At 38.2% G+C, this 15,628-nt stretch overlaps 1 protein-coding gene across 1 annotated transcript; it reads right to left on the bottom strand.

The window, feature by feature from the left end:
* Positions 1-10,021: 10,021 nt before the first annotated feature.
* HOXA13 (homeobox A13) lies at positions 10,022-13,476 on the bottom strand. The gene is made up of 2 exons (XM_083186362.1): positions 12,831-13,476; positions 10,022-10,266 (listed from the first exon to the last, which is right to left on the bottom strand). The coding sequence occupies exons 1-2, from the start codon at positions 13,474-13,476 to the stop codon at positions 10,022-10,024; spliced, it is 891 nt and encodes a 296-aa protein (XP_083042488.1).
* Positions 13,477-15,628: the final 2,152 nt, after the last annotated feature.

The raw sequence follows: 15,628 nt of genomic DNA on the forward strand, positions 1-15,628 counted from the left end.
TAGCTGGGCTTAGCATGGTTCTCTCATGCAGCTGCCTCTTTGAAGCAGATCTGTGGAGTAGGAATTGGAAGACGTAGGCTGACGTGGAATCTATCCCCATCCTTAGCAGGGAGGTGCTGGTCATGTGATCAGATGGGGAAATTGGACAAGCTGGGACTATGGGCCCTTCTCTTTGTAGCCATCTCAAGGGAAGCAACAGATCGTCACTTGCTAGGTTCATAGCAGCATGTAATCTGTCATGTAACATGCTTTCCCCACATGCCTGACAGAGACTCCATGCTAGAGCCATGCAGGGTATGCAGTGAGTATGTAGAGCATGGGTTCTACATTGCGCAAAGAGGGGCATGTGTTGTGCTGCATATATATTGTGCAAAATAAAGTCTTTTGTCTCTCCAACACCCCCCCCCCCCCCCCTCCTCTCCTCCGGGCACTTTGATGTTCCTGGAATAACACTGCTCGGGGTATGTAGAGAAATATGTGTTACTACGCTACCGCATTATTAGGACATAGGCGTAATTAATATTCCATATGTTGCATGAGGTGATGCCGTCTGGTAAGTGATCTGTGGGAGAGAGCCCATGATCTAAGGGAATGTGCAGTCAGACTAACAGAAGGCACGGTGCCCCTTCCCCCACTGCTGCAGCCCAATGTGCAGTTTAGGATTTCCTTCCTAGGGTCACATCTGATCGGCTTACACTACACTGGACTGTGCCATAAAGCCTCAACACACCACACAATGCTCGTATATACAGCTCAGCAGCATGGTATGTGTGCGAGTGCCCTCCCTGCATGGCACATGGGAATGCAGCCATCTGATGGACAGTGTTACAGCAGGATGCAGGGATGCCTGGCACACATATAGTCCTGATTCTGGAAGGATGTGTGGGCTATAGCAGAGGATCAATTACCAGTCAGAGCAGACTGTTGGCGACAGATAGATAGATAGATAGATAGATAGATAGATAGATAGATAGATAGATAGATAGATAGATAGATCGATCGATCGATAGATAGATAGAAGATAGATAGCAGAAAAAGACAGCTATACAAACACAAGAAATCGATAGATAATAGACACATAATATTAGACATATATAGATCTATCTATCTATCTATCTATCTATCTATCTAATGGAAGGCTATAGAGATATTATATAGCTAGATAGATAAGTAGACATTGGCCAAATATCTATCTATCTATCAATCATCTGTTTGTCTATCAATGATAGATAGATAGATAGATAGATAGATAGATAGATAGATAGATAGATAGATATATAGATAGATAGATAGATAGATAGATAATTATTAGATGATAGATAGATAGATAGATAGATAGGACACTAGACAAAATTACAAATAAATAAATAATTTAATAAATAGATAGATAGATAGATAGATAGATAGATAGATACTAGACAGACAGACAGACAGATAGATAGATAGATAGATAGATAGATAGATAGATACTAGACACACAGCCAGATAGATAGATAGATAGATAGATAGATAGATAGACAGACAGACAGACAGACAGATAGATAGATAGATAGATAGATAGATAGATAGATAGATAGATAGATAGATAGATACTAGACACACAGCCAGATAGATAGATAGATAGATAGACAGACAGACAGACAGACAGACAGACAGATAGATAGATAGATAGATAGATAGATAGATACGAGACAGATAGATAGATAGATAGATAGATAGATAGATAGATAGATAGATAGATAGATAGATAGATGGATCGATAGATAGACACTAGACATACACACAGACAGACAGACAGACAGATAGGTCTCCTTGCCTGTGAGACAAAGACTCCCCCCGCCCCGCCTCTGCACAGGAAAGCAATGTCTCCCACTGGTATGGGGGCTTTGGGGCTGTGACTGAGGCCGGGCGTCAGGGAGGAGGGAGCAGGGCTGTACATGGCACGTTTGGCAGTCACCTTCAGCCTGTGTCAGACATGGTTGGCTTGACCAGGGGCTCCCAGGAGACGCCACCTAAAATGCAATCCATGACGTCTCTCCACATGTTACATACACTCACTGATACCACTGTGTACCATGTTCTGTAAGGTTTGTATGCGGGAAACCGCTGATTTTATTTGGAGGCGTTGCATGTGTGGGAGATGGCTGCAGTATCTGTGCCAGGGGAAATGGGCAGAGGGTGATGGTAAATGATTAGAGAAATTACATATACAGACATACAGAATGCACAAATACAGTCATTTGCGTTTGGAACTTGCGTTATTCCCAAAACTGTGCAGCACATACTGGTTTGAACGCAGGGCTTTGCTATTGTGTATTTGACCTTAACCAGAGACCCCTACTAACAATGAGGCTTACTTTGGCCTTGGCGCTGTACTATTGCCCGGTGCTGTAATGCAGCACACAGCGTTATACAGACATTTATACGGTGCTGTAATGCAGCACACAGCGTTATACAGACATTTATCTACTGACAACATCAATAGAACCTGTCATTCATCATCTTCGGAATAATAGTGGAAATGGAGGAAATGTGACGCATTAGACTTTTGTGGTCCCTGGGAATGCTTGATGCATCTCGTGCGGTTACTGGTAGCGAGAAATCTCCTGGTGGTAAGAACTCTTTGTTTAAATACTTGCTTTTAATCATCGACAAATACATTGATCACATCGAACAAATCGTGGCAATAACATAGGGCACAGGAAGCAAATATTACATTTAAACAAAAACAAGGTCTTAACTTTTCAAGGCCGAGTTGGAAGAAAATATACACGAATACATTAATTTAGCTAAGCATGGCATATAACACACACACACACACACACACACACACACACATAAGTGTGTGTGTGTGTGTGTGTGTGTGTGTGTGTGTGTGTGTATAGATAACTAGTAATATATAGTATATACCTACACAATACAGTAATATGTGTATTTTTTAAAATCTATAAACTTATCAGATATTCATAGAATATCAACACACAAACCACAATAGAGAGCATCGCATGCATGCATCTAGGTCAAATAATATGGAATATCATCGAAAATTGAAGCAGCATCATTTACTTCATACTTAAAGTAGGTAATTCACATCCATATAATTCTGCTGTTACCTGCACACACACACACACACACACACACACACACACACACACACACACACGTAGGCGCACACACACGTATGCAGGCGCGCACACACGTAGGCACACACATGTAGTAGGCACACATACATACACACATACATACATACATACATACATACATACATACATACATACATACATACACACACACATACATACATACATACATACATACACACACACACATAAATATTGTTTAAAAAAATAAAATCCACAAATATACACATACATATTGTACACGATATAATGTATATACATATACTACACACACACTCACGGGCGCACAATCACACTCAGAGTGCACATAGTATACAATTACAGAGTACACGTCTTATTAATGAACCCCGCAGCTTTACAAACTCATTCATCTAACAGAAGTTTTATTTTTAATATTTTGAACCTTCATTTATTGGAATTTTGCTGACTTTCAACTCTAAATGTTCTTCACATTTCTAACATAAGAGATGACTATAGCGGGTGTAAATTGTGCATTTTGCTTAAACATTCACCATACAAACTGGCCTCTTTTTAGTGGTCCTTTTACAGGTGCAAGTCTACGATTATTGCAGGCAATTGTGGGGCTGTGAAAACGTGCAGTCTAGACCGTCTGGCATGCCTTGAATAGTCTGCACTCCACATTTGTGGCAACAGGAGCCATTGAAATACAAAACCAGCGTTATAAAAGGGCACCTATGGAATTAGCTTTGGATTTGATGCATGTTTTTCTCTCCTGGCACAGGAACGGGACTGGAATATACACCGCTCGCTGTAAGTAAGATCTGGTGTGTGTGGAGCTGATTTCAATGAATGAAACAGAGTGAAGACTACGACTCGGTTAGGACAAGCACTAGACCCGAGGGCTAATGCAATGTTTAATACATCATACGCTTCTCTGGTCTGGTCTTACAGAGAATTATTGTTGTCTCCGTTTATCAGAAAGTAATTGCAAGGTCATGTAATACCTTGAACTTGACCTCCAAGGTGTATTTTTGATCCCCTTGAAAATATGTTGAAGGAACACTAGAAGTGTATTTCTACTTAAATGTATTCCACTAGGGGTGTCAGCTTCAAAAACAAGAGGATTAAATATAGTGGAATATCTAATCAGTATAATAATAACTTTTTATTGCCAGCAATATACTAACTGCGGTGCTTCTGGCCAAACTACTACTGTTTGTATAGGAGAATATAAGTGAATTGATCCAGAAGACAGAAGTCATATTTTCAGCACATATACAAAGTCACAATGCAACAGCAACGCTACATCCGCAAGATAGCCCCACCCAGGTTATTTACTATATATATATATATATATATATATATATATATATATATATATATATATATATATATATATACACATATATATATATATATATATATATAATGTAGGAAATGTGTTTATTTGACATCATGCTGTTCACACACTGCCACAGTAAAGTAGACAGTACTGTGTCATAAAATACAAGTAAAAATCCGTTTCTATAGCAAAGCGATGGATATTAAAGGTTATTTTTGTTGTTGTATTAAAATAACTGCTGTTAGTGTTTAAATATTATTATTTTACAAAATATATGCAACCGAAATAATAATAAAAAACAATAAAGAATACTGAAACCTATGGAATGCTCGGAAAATCTTTATTTTACGATCAATTGTGTGCAATAACAAGGTCAATGAGATCCCAATGAGAGTGTTTTACATTAAATGAAAAGAAGATATTCCTACTTTGATAATACTGAAATTATCACTTAACTGACAGGCAGAGATCCATTTATAAATAACTTCTTTTTTTATGGACAGTGTTCGTAGCGAGATAGGGAGATAGATAGATAGATAGATAGATAGATAGATAGATAGATAGATAGATAGATAGATAGATAGATAGATAATAGATATTTTGTGCATTTGGACAGACATAGTGAAAATATTGGCCAATAACGGGATTTTTATGCAAATCTGATATTGTGAATGAAAATTAGTAAAAATAAGGAGAGAAATATTGTCACCACTTATATTCTCTCAGTCATATGCAAAAACTCAATAAAAACTATTGAAATTAAATCAATCATATGGTGTGACGGAAAAATGAATGTATATATCTATACATAAATGTATATAACACACACACACACGACAGACAGACAGATATATAGATAGATAGATAGATAGATAGATAGATATATAGATAGTACACATGTACAATAGTGAACATGCAGCAAGAATACAACTAATCATACACTATTATTTTAATACTGATTAATAATAACGTAATCAATCAATACGCTTTGAAATATCTACACAATAAGTGGTTATCATATGCGCGAGCATGGTGCGTGCGTGTGTCAGCGCAGCATATATATATATATATATATATATATATATATATATATATATATATATATATATATACACACACACACTCTGCACTATATATATACACACAAACCCCCTGCACTATACACACACACACACACACACACACACACACCCTGCACTATACATATATATATATATATTTTATATATATATATATATATATACACACACACATACTGCACTATACACACACACACACTGCACTATACACACACACACACACACACACACACATACATACATACACACACACACACACACACACACACATACATACATACATACATACATACATACATACATACATACATACATACATACTGTAGTGCAGTTATAAATTCCGTTCTACATCCTTTCTATAAGTAAACTTAGTAAACTTAAAGTGAAGTTCACCCTGTAGGACATTGTATTGACCTTGCACTTCCAGAAGGGGGTTATAAACAATAGTTTGGCAGAGTGATCACACAGCAATACAGTCAAACATGGGTCTCCTCAGCACAGAACACAGTGAGCTGTATGTTACATAGAGGAAATCACATACTAGCACGTTCTCAGCTGACATCATTGTGTCAAATAAACAGTAATACATGACTGCAAATATTATCTCTTCATGCAATTACGGACTGAGACTGGAGCCAAGTCCTGACAGCAGGAGCAGCAAACATAAGAAAGAATTACACAGCCAATAGAAATATGCTGCTTCTCTATATATTCCTGGATGAGACACTCTGGCTTTCCTTAAACGAGGAAGATCCAATGATAAACAATCAAAACAGATACAACTTGCAGGAATCAATACGCAGACCCCTGCACAAATACATTGGTGATACTGAAAACAAGAGCTAGTGGGGAAAAAGGGAGGAGGGAAGGAGAGGGGGGGGGGGGGAGAGAGAGAGAGAGAGAGAGAGAGAGGAGGCCAGAGGGAGAGAGAGCGATCGATAAGTGGGGAGCAAAGTGAGGGAGGGGCGGGGGAGGGTAGGAGGGAAAGGGAAAACTGTGTGTGTGAGGGTGGGGGGTTTGAGAGAGAGAGAAAAAAATTGGGGTTAGAGTGGATTTTAGAGAGAGAGAGAGAGATAGAGGGAGAGAGAAAAAGAGAGGAAGAGAGAGGGAGAGGGAGGGAGAGAGAGAGGGGGAGAGAGGGGGGAGAGAGAGGGAGAGAGAGAGAGAGAGGAAGAAATAGTGAGATTAGAGGGTAAAGAGGAAGATAGAAAAATAAAGGGGGTTAGAGAGAGAGAGAAAGAGATGGAGACAGTGGGGGTTAGTAAGAGAGAGGGTTTTGGAGGGAGGGAGAGAGAGAGATACAGAGAAAGAGAGAAAGGGTGAGTTAGTGAGAGGGGAAGAGGGAGGGAGGGAGGCACAGATTGGATTGAAGAAAAGGGAAAACAACACAACGGAACAATTCAACCAGGCCTATGTGAACGCAACCCTTTCAGCTGTCGTCATTAATTACATTGGTTTATGATGTGCATTAATATTCTAGGTGCGATTTAATTACCTTGCCTCTCATGTATACAACCTGGAGACAGTTCTGATAGGAAAAAGGACTTGGCACAATGTGAAAGGACACAACAAGAACACAACATCGCTTCACTGACAGTATTTGAATTATTCAAAACAACCGGCTACTTTGTATTTCTTAATAAATAACTTTACCCTGAATGAAACCAACGACCCGCACCCGTCTTGTATGTGATAATCAGATGCAAGATGTCTTTATTAAGTCGTTGGCATATGTAAAATGTCAACAGTTGTTTAGTCTGTAATTATATGAATACCATGGAATTTTATAACTAATAAACTTTAACCTGTAGTAATCTTTTAATGCTATCCTCAGGATGCCCTGGTGAAATATTCATTTCCCCAGCAAAGTGCTGGACGGCGTGACACATTTCTCCTGGTAGTTAAATATATTTGCAAAATAAAAAGTTACACAGAGGATTGTCACATTAGTGCATTCGGGAATTTGCTGTGATTGACTTTGTCTGTTGGCTGTAATTTTACCAAAAAATCCTATAACTAAACAATTTTTTTTCGGAAATATATATATATATATATATATATATATATATATATATATATATATATTATCAATAATGAAAAAGCGTCACTCCAGGTGCTTGTAAATCTGCATTTACTGTAACGTGCCTACAGTGTTTCGGGCCGGAGCCCGTCTACAGGACAGAAACCGAAATATTTAATTTGATTAAAACGGAGTCGTTTATGTACAGGCATTAATCAATATGTAGAAATGGGGATTTTAAATGTCCAATTCCATTATTTCTGCGTAATTGCTAATCAATAGGGGGATGAAAGTCGATTTTAAGACTTGACCCCATATGATTGTACATGTTTTTTTCTTTTCTTTTCCCTTTGGTTGTTTAAATATAGCGGTAACAAGTTATGAATTCAAACTGTTCATATATTTTTTAAGGTACAGTTATATTTACAGAACGAATTCAAAATAAGCACTCTTTAGATTGAAAAATGTACTCCATTTATGTATGTCGTATAAGCACAAATGTTATTTATTCATCCACAATATATAGTTCAAAAGTATATGTATACGATTGACTACATATGCAAAGTTTTAAGGATATAAAAAAAATGCATTTGCTAAAGAATCAATATATAAATTCTATGGACAATCCTGATTTTTTTGTTTCCTTTTAATAAAATTGAAATAAATGCTTAAGTGGTAATTTTAAGATTATATTAGTTGTATGTTTAAAGTTATAAATAAAATATTGCCAGAAATAAACGTTATTTATTGATGACATAAACAAAAACGGTCACTGTTTTCTTTAAACACATGTAAATCAGCTCAAACAATCATCTCTGGCAACTGCACATAATTTATATTATGCCTGTAGATCACTGTTGCCAGATAGCATTTAATAACACTTGTAATTAATATGAATTAGCTAGTAACACATTAAGACATTAACAGCCACCAATGTAAAATCTAAAGTATCAGCAGCGTTGCAGATATACATTTGTACCACCAGGTGGCGCTATTGGTCTACTAATCCTAGTGAAGCCTATTCATGAGCTGTCACAAGTCAAGGTCACAAATTGTCTCTTTTCGTCAAGGTCAAGGTTTAGGGCCTTTCCATCTAATTGTTTCAACAATCTCCACGGTTTTTCTGAAATAGTGTACTCTGAACCAATGCGATAATTATTAGATCGACCATTATATTGAAAAATTATTTTCACCTGGGAAAACACATACTGCACATCTGATCAATTTAATGTTATATCTTTAATAGATTCAAATTAATTATGTGAATTCTGTATTGCTGACAACAAGATTGACGAGTATGATGAATTCTAAATATAGGTTACCTACCCAACAGTAACTGAACAATTTGCACTTGAAAAGTCACCATTCAATTTATTCACAGTGATCTATATATTTTTTTTCCAGAAGAAATATCTATTTACATTATTAGGCTAGAAAATAAACAAACAAAAACAAAAAACTGAGGGTGCACAAATACATGTTCACAGTGCGCTAATTTATTATGTACATGAAAACATTTTAGAGTGAGTAGAGACAAATGTTCAAATAACTGATTAGATTAAAAGTGCTGGAAATTATGGTCTACCATCGTCTAATACGGCCCAATTATAAACACAAACAAATAAAACAATGGCTAATTTATACCGTTCTAAAATTTCAACCGTTAAATATTATCGTACATCTTATAGGTTTTTTTGCATTTACCTTACAGTAATAATGGCATTTGTACACAACCGGGTTTTTAGGATATTTTGTTCATTGCAGATTGAATTCTGCCTCATTGAATCCGTAATATTAATCACTGGTTCGTTAACCCCAAATTATTGAGAAATGCAAAATGTTCTCGACCAAGACATCGAATCTAGTTCTCGATCAACACGTCAATTCAATATTTACGACTATTTTCAGTTAAGCTCAGAAAGTTAAAATGTTCTGAGTATCCTAATAAAAGTTATGACATTGGGACAACCCCCCCCCCCCCCCTCCAAAAAAAAAATCTGTACAATTCTTCAACGACATATAATTACACTCCTGTTATATCAGAATGTATAGTGTAGGCATACAGTAAAAGATACCATTTTAAATTACCTGAGCAGTCACTCAACATGCAGTCTGGTTTCAAGGTTCAAGCGCAATTTTTAGTCTGATATTCTCGATTTAAATCGATTCTTGATTAAAGAATACGCGTCTCTCTATTAATCAAAATTCGTATTATGCTTCATCGAGATTCTCTTTCTTTTTGGGACGTTTACAACAATTCCACAAGTAGAATTAGCGCCTGGAACCCTCCAACAAGCTGGAAGTCTTGGCCTTTCTCAAAATAATTACAAATGCAATTTTTTTCCCCTGCCCCTCCCCCCATAAAGAGGTTTTCTGGAAACCATATTTTTGAGGTCCCCGAGATGACCATTGTTTCCCTGGGCAGAAAGGATTCGTTTCCACAAGAAGAACCTGCTGAGTCTCCCATCCAATCCAGCCATTAGCTGGTGGTCTTCAGCTTGTTGATAACTTTCTTCTCTTTGACCCTCCTGTTCTGGAACCAGATGGTGACCTGCCTCTCTGACAGGTTGGTGGTGGCAGATATCCTTCGCCTTTTGTCCTTAGTGATGAATTTATTTGTAGCGTATTCCCTTTCCAGTTCTTTCAGTTGGACCTTAGTATATGGTACACGCTTCTTCCGGCCTCGCCTGTAGGAGCTGGCATCTGACGGATGGGAAACTACGTCTGTAAAAGGGAAAGTACAGGTCACTTGGAATTGTAGACTGCTGCACCATCAGTGACTATATCCAGTATACAGTCTACAGACAGGCAAAGGTAGCGGAGGTGTAACAGCTATAACTAATACTACAGGTAGCATCATATACAGATCACTGTATGCTGCCTCTGCTAAATGATGTACTTAGTGATAATCAGCAAAGTAATGGACTAATGTATTAGCTCTGAGGATGACAGAAAAACACACACACACACACACACACACACACACACACACACACACACACACACACACACACACACACATTATTTTACATATACACACAGATATATATAGATAGATATCACCTATTTCTCTCTCTCTCTCTCCCTGATTAATTGTATATATGTATATATATATATATATATATATATATATATATATATATATATATACATATATACATATATATATATATATACATATATATATATACAAATAAATAGATAGATAGATAGATAGATAGATAGATAGATAGCACGTGAACACATGCTAGGTTAAAATTGGATACTTAATACATGTGAATAAGGTGTTTTATGTACATTTACACTGCAGTATATTAAGTATACTACTACTACTGCTGCTGCTGCTGCTGCTACTACTAATAATTATAATAATAATAATAATAATAATAATCTAAAACAGAAGTATGTTACGTCGACATGCACATATGACGTAACAGAAATGTGTTAAGTAAACAATAATAATATATAACAGAAGAAACATGGTAGGCAGAGATGCAATAATATTATATAACACTGAATCATGTTTAGTAGACATGCTACAGTAATATATAGCACAGAAGCATAGTAAGTAGACATGCAATTAATGATATAAAACAATGAAAGATAGTTATATAATAATAATAATAATAATAATAATAATAATAATAATAATAATATAACACTAAAATGTTAGGCTAAAACAATATATAACATAGAATCATGTTAAGTAGACATGCAATAATAATATATAACATAGAAGCATGTTAAGTAGACATGCAATAATAATATATAATATAGAATCATGTTAAGTAGACATGCAATAATCACATATAACATAGAAGCATGTTTAGTAGACATGCAATAATAATATATAGCATAGAAGCATGTTATGTAGACATGCAATAATCATATAATCATATATAATATTAGGTATATATATAATATATATATATATATATTATATGTATATATATAATATATATATATAATATAATATTAGGTATATACATGTTATGTAGACATGGAATAATACTATATAACATAGAGGTGCATTAGGTAGACACAGGAATAGATTAGGGAGACATGGAATAATACTATATAACATAGAGGTGCATCAGGTAGACACAGGGATAGATTAGGAAGACATGGAATAATAATATATAACATAGAGGTGCATTAGGTAGACACAGGGATAGATTAGGGAGACATGGAATAATAGTATATAACATAGAGGTGCATTAGGTAGACACAGGAATAGATTAGGGAGACATGGAATAATAATATATAACATAGAGGTGCATTAGGTAGACACAGGAATAGATTAGGGGGACATGGAATAATAATATATAACATAGAGGTGGATTAGGTAGACACAGGAATAGATTAGGGGGACATGGAATTATAATATATAACATAGAGGTGCATTAGGTAGACACAGGAATAGATTAGGGAGACATGGAATAATAGTATATAACATAGAGGTGCATTAGGTAGACACAGGAATAGATTAAGGGGACATGGAATAATACTATATAACATAGAGGTGCATAAGGTAGACACAGGAATAGATTAGGGGGACATGGAATAATACTATGTAACATAGCATTAGGTAGACACAGGAATAGATTAGGGAGACATGGAATAATAATATATAACATAGAGGTGCATTAGGTAGACACAAAAATAGATTAGGGGGACATGGAATAATACTATATAACATAGAGGTGCATTAGGTAGACACAGAAATAGATTAGGGGGACATGGAATAATACTATATAACATAGAGGTGCATTAGGTAGACACAGGAATAGGTTAGGGGGACATGGAATAATAATATATAACATAGAGGTGCATTAGGTAGACACAGGAATATATTAGGGGGACATGGAATAATACTATATAACATAGAGGTGCATTAGGTAGACACAGGAATAGATTAGGGGGACATGGAATAATAATATATAACATAGAGGTGCATTAGGTAGACACAGGAATAGATTAGGGGGATATGGAATAATAATATATAACATAGAGGTGCATTAGGTAGACACAGGAATAGATTAGGGGGACATGGAATAATAATATATAACATAGAGGTGCATTAGGTAGACACAGGAATAGATTAGGGGGACATGGAATAATAATATATAACATAGAGGTGCATTAGGTAGACACAGGAATATATATGGGGGACATGGAATAATGACATGACATATGATTTAGCTTCCTAGACATGCACTTATAAGGTATAATACATGCTGCTGATCTGCAGATAGCACAGCTATGTAGACTATAGGCAGGTGTGTTACCCGGTAGGGTGGATTTCCATAGGTGAGTCGGCTGGGACTGATCCTTGGCACAGTAGACCTGCCCATTCCATCCATTGGTAATGGCCCAGGGCTGGTAACTGTCCATAGGCAACAGGGGTTCATGCCTCGGCTCCCCCGGCGCCCCAATGGTGGATACAACAGGCATATCCAGGTACCCTGGCACTGGCTGGTAAGGTCCTGTGGCATAGCCCTGGTAGAAGGCGAACTCCTTGGCCCTGGCAGGGAAGTCCTCTCCCCCAGAGACTGACGTCTCCATGTACTTGTCTGAGAAGGAGGACGGCTGCGAGCAGGACTTGATGGCGTTGTGGTGCGTCATCCTGCACGGGTAGTACCCGCTGCCAAAGTAGCCATAGGGCAGGCTGGCACCGGAGGAGCTCTGCGCCGCTGAGCAGGGGCTGCACTGCTTGGCAGGCTCAGCTATGCCGGACACTGGCCCCTCGGCGCTGGGGTAGGCGCTGCTGGGGGCCAGGGATGCCGGGTGCCCCATCAGGTTCCTGCACTGGTTCGCCGCGAAGTTGCTGCCTGCGAAGCCTTCCATGTTCTTGCTCATGTCATCCAGGCCGTTGTCGTAGAGGAACATGAGCGGCTCGGGCCAGCGTGGGTGCAGGAGCACGGAGGCTGTCATAGCCCGGCCAGCGCTCGCACCACTCTGCCTCTTTTTTAAAAGCCCCAAAGACTGAAAAAAGAGATTGGAAATGTCTCAGACCTAGCAGGGCTGAGGCGCAGGGCGGCCGCTGATTGGCTCCCCCCGCCCCACGTGATATGCAAAGCAGCTGATCGACCACAGAGGACCAGAATGCAGATAATTCATTTTTTTCTTTCTTACTTCTTCCTCTATATGTGTGAGTGTACCCCAAACCCCGGGCGGGCTCAGGGCACGGCCCACAGGGGGTGCACACATTGCAGGGGGCACAGCTGGGCAAGCTGGAGGGGTGTTTGTGTGGGGGGAGGGGGAACCCACAGTGTTTGCAATCTATATAATGATAATAATACAATAAGGTTATATTATGTGCTGTAGTGTGCCTTGCAGATCCCCTGTCTCATACAGCCGGTTGCATCATCCCCTACACAGGTCGTCCCTTTATATTGGGCTTATTGTCACAACACCAGCATTAATAAGCCACATTACTTACATGCTACATTGCATTATGCGGCTGGGGAAGAGGGAACCATCGCTGGGTCTCACTGGTACCAGCATTCTCAGCAACGGGTTATGCCATAATATTACATGTATTATAGCTTCTCAGACAACCATATATAGAGATATTAACATGAAGCGGCAACATGCTAAGGATAGGATCAACATTACAGTAAGGTTGAAGCATTATTAAGTGTTCCAATGTGCAAAATAATATTAATATATGGACACACACATATATATATATATATATATATATATATATTTACATACTGCCCATACACGTGGTCATATCATTTATATAAAGAAAGATAACATCCATCCATTTATCTATGTAAATATATAGACAGAATACACACTCCTGTATATATATATATATATATATATATATATATATATATATACTCACACACATATAATTTAATACGTTCACACATACATACATACATACATACATACATACATACATACATACATACATACACTATCTATCTATCTGTCTGTCTGTATGTATGTGTACGCATGTATGTGTACATTTATGCGTGTGTCGTGCGCAGTTATACACACACACACACACACACACACACACACACACATACACACATACATACATACATACATACATACATACATACATACATACATACATACATATGATCTATATCTATGTATTTAATAGATAAAAAAGGCATCTTTTTTTGTTGTTTAGCTTTGGCTTCAGCACCAGATGCCTGATGTAGAAATGTATTACTACTGATGGAAAACGTTCTCATTATTCCCTTTACTAATCCTGTGTTGCCGAGGTTATTGTAGATACAACGATTTATCCATGAAATGAATGCTTAGCTTGCAGTGTTTCTGCCCTATGCATGTCAGGGTCAGACCTATAGTATCACACATAACATTGGCAGCCCCTCCATATCACTGTACACACAGCAGCCCTGAGTGAGTGCAGCCCCTCCATATCCATGTACACACAGCAGCCCTGAGTAGTGTAGCCCCTCATATCACTGTATATATACACAGCAGCCCTGAGTGAGTGCAGCCCCTCCATATCACTGTACACACAGCAGCCCTGAGTATTGTAGCCCCTCATATCACTGTATTTATACACAGCAGCCCTGAGTGAGTGCAGCCCCTCCAAATCCATGTACACACAGCAGCCCTGAGTAGTGTAGCCCCTCATATCACTGTATATATACACAGCAGCCCTGAGTGAGTGCAGCCCCTCCATATCAATGTATACACAGCAGCCCTGAGTGAGTGCAGCCCGTCCATATCACTGTACACACAGCAGCCCTGAGTGAGTGCAGCCCCTCCATATCAATGTATACACAGCAGCCCTGAGTATTGTAGCCCCTCATATCACTGTATTTATACACAGCAGCCCTGAGTGAGTGCAGCCCCTCCAAATCCATGTACACACAGCAGCCCTGAGTAGTGTAGCCCCTCATATCACTGTATATATACACAGCAGCCCTGAGTGAGTGCAGCCCCTCCATATCAATGTATACACAGCAGCCCTGAGTGAGTGCAGCCCGTCCATATCACTGTACACACAGCAGCCCTGAGTGAGTGCAGCCCCTCCATATCAATGTATACACAGCAGCCCTGAGTGAGTGCAGCCCCTCCATATCCC

This window comes from Crinia signifera, chromosome 5 (genome assembly GCF_055691185.1).
Source record: "Crinia signifera chromosome 5, ASM5569118v1, whole genome shotgun sequence".
NCBI classification, from domain to species: domain Eukaryota; kingdom Metazoa; phylum Chordata; class Amphibia; order Anura; family Myobatrachidae; genus Crinia; species Crinia signifera.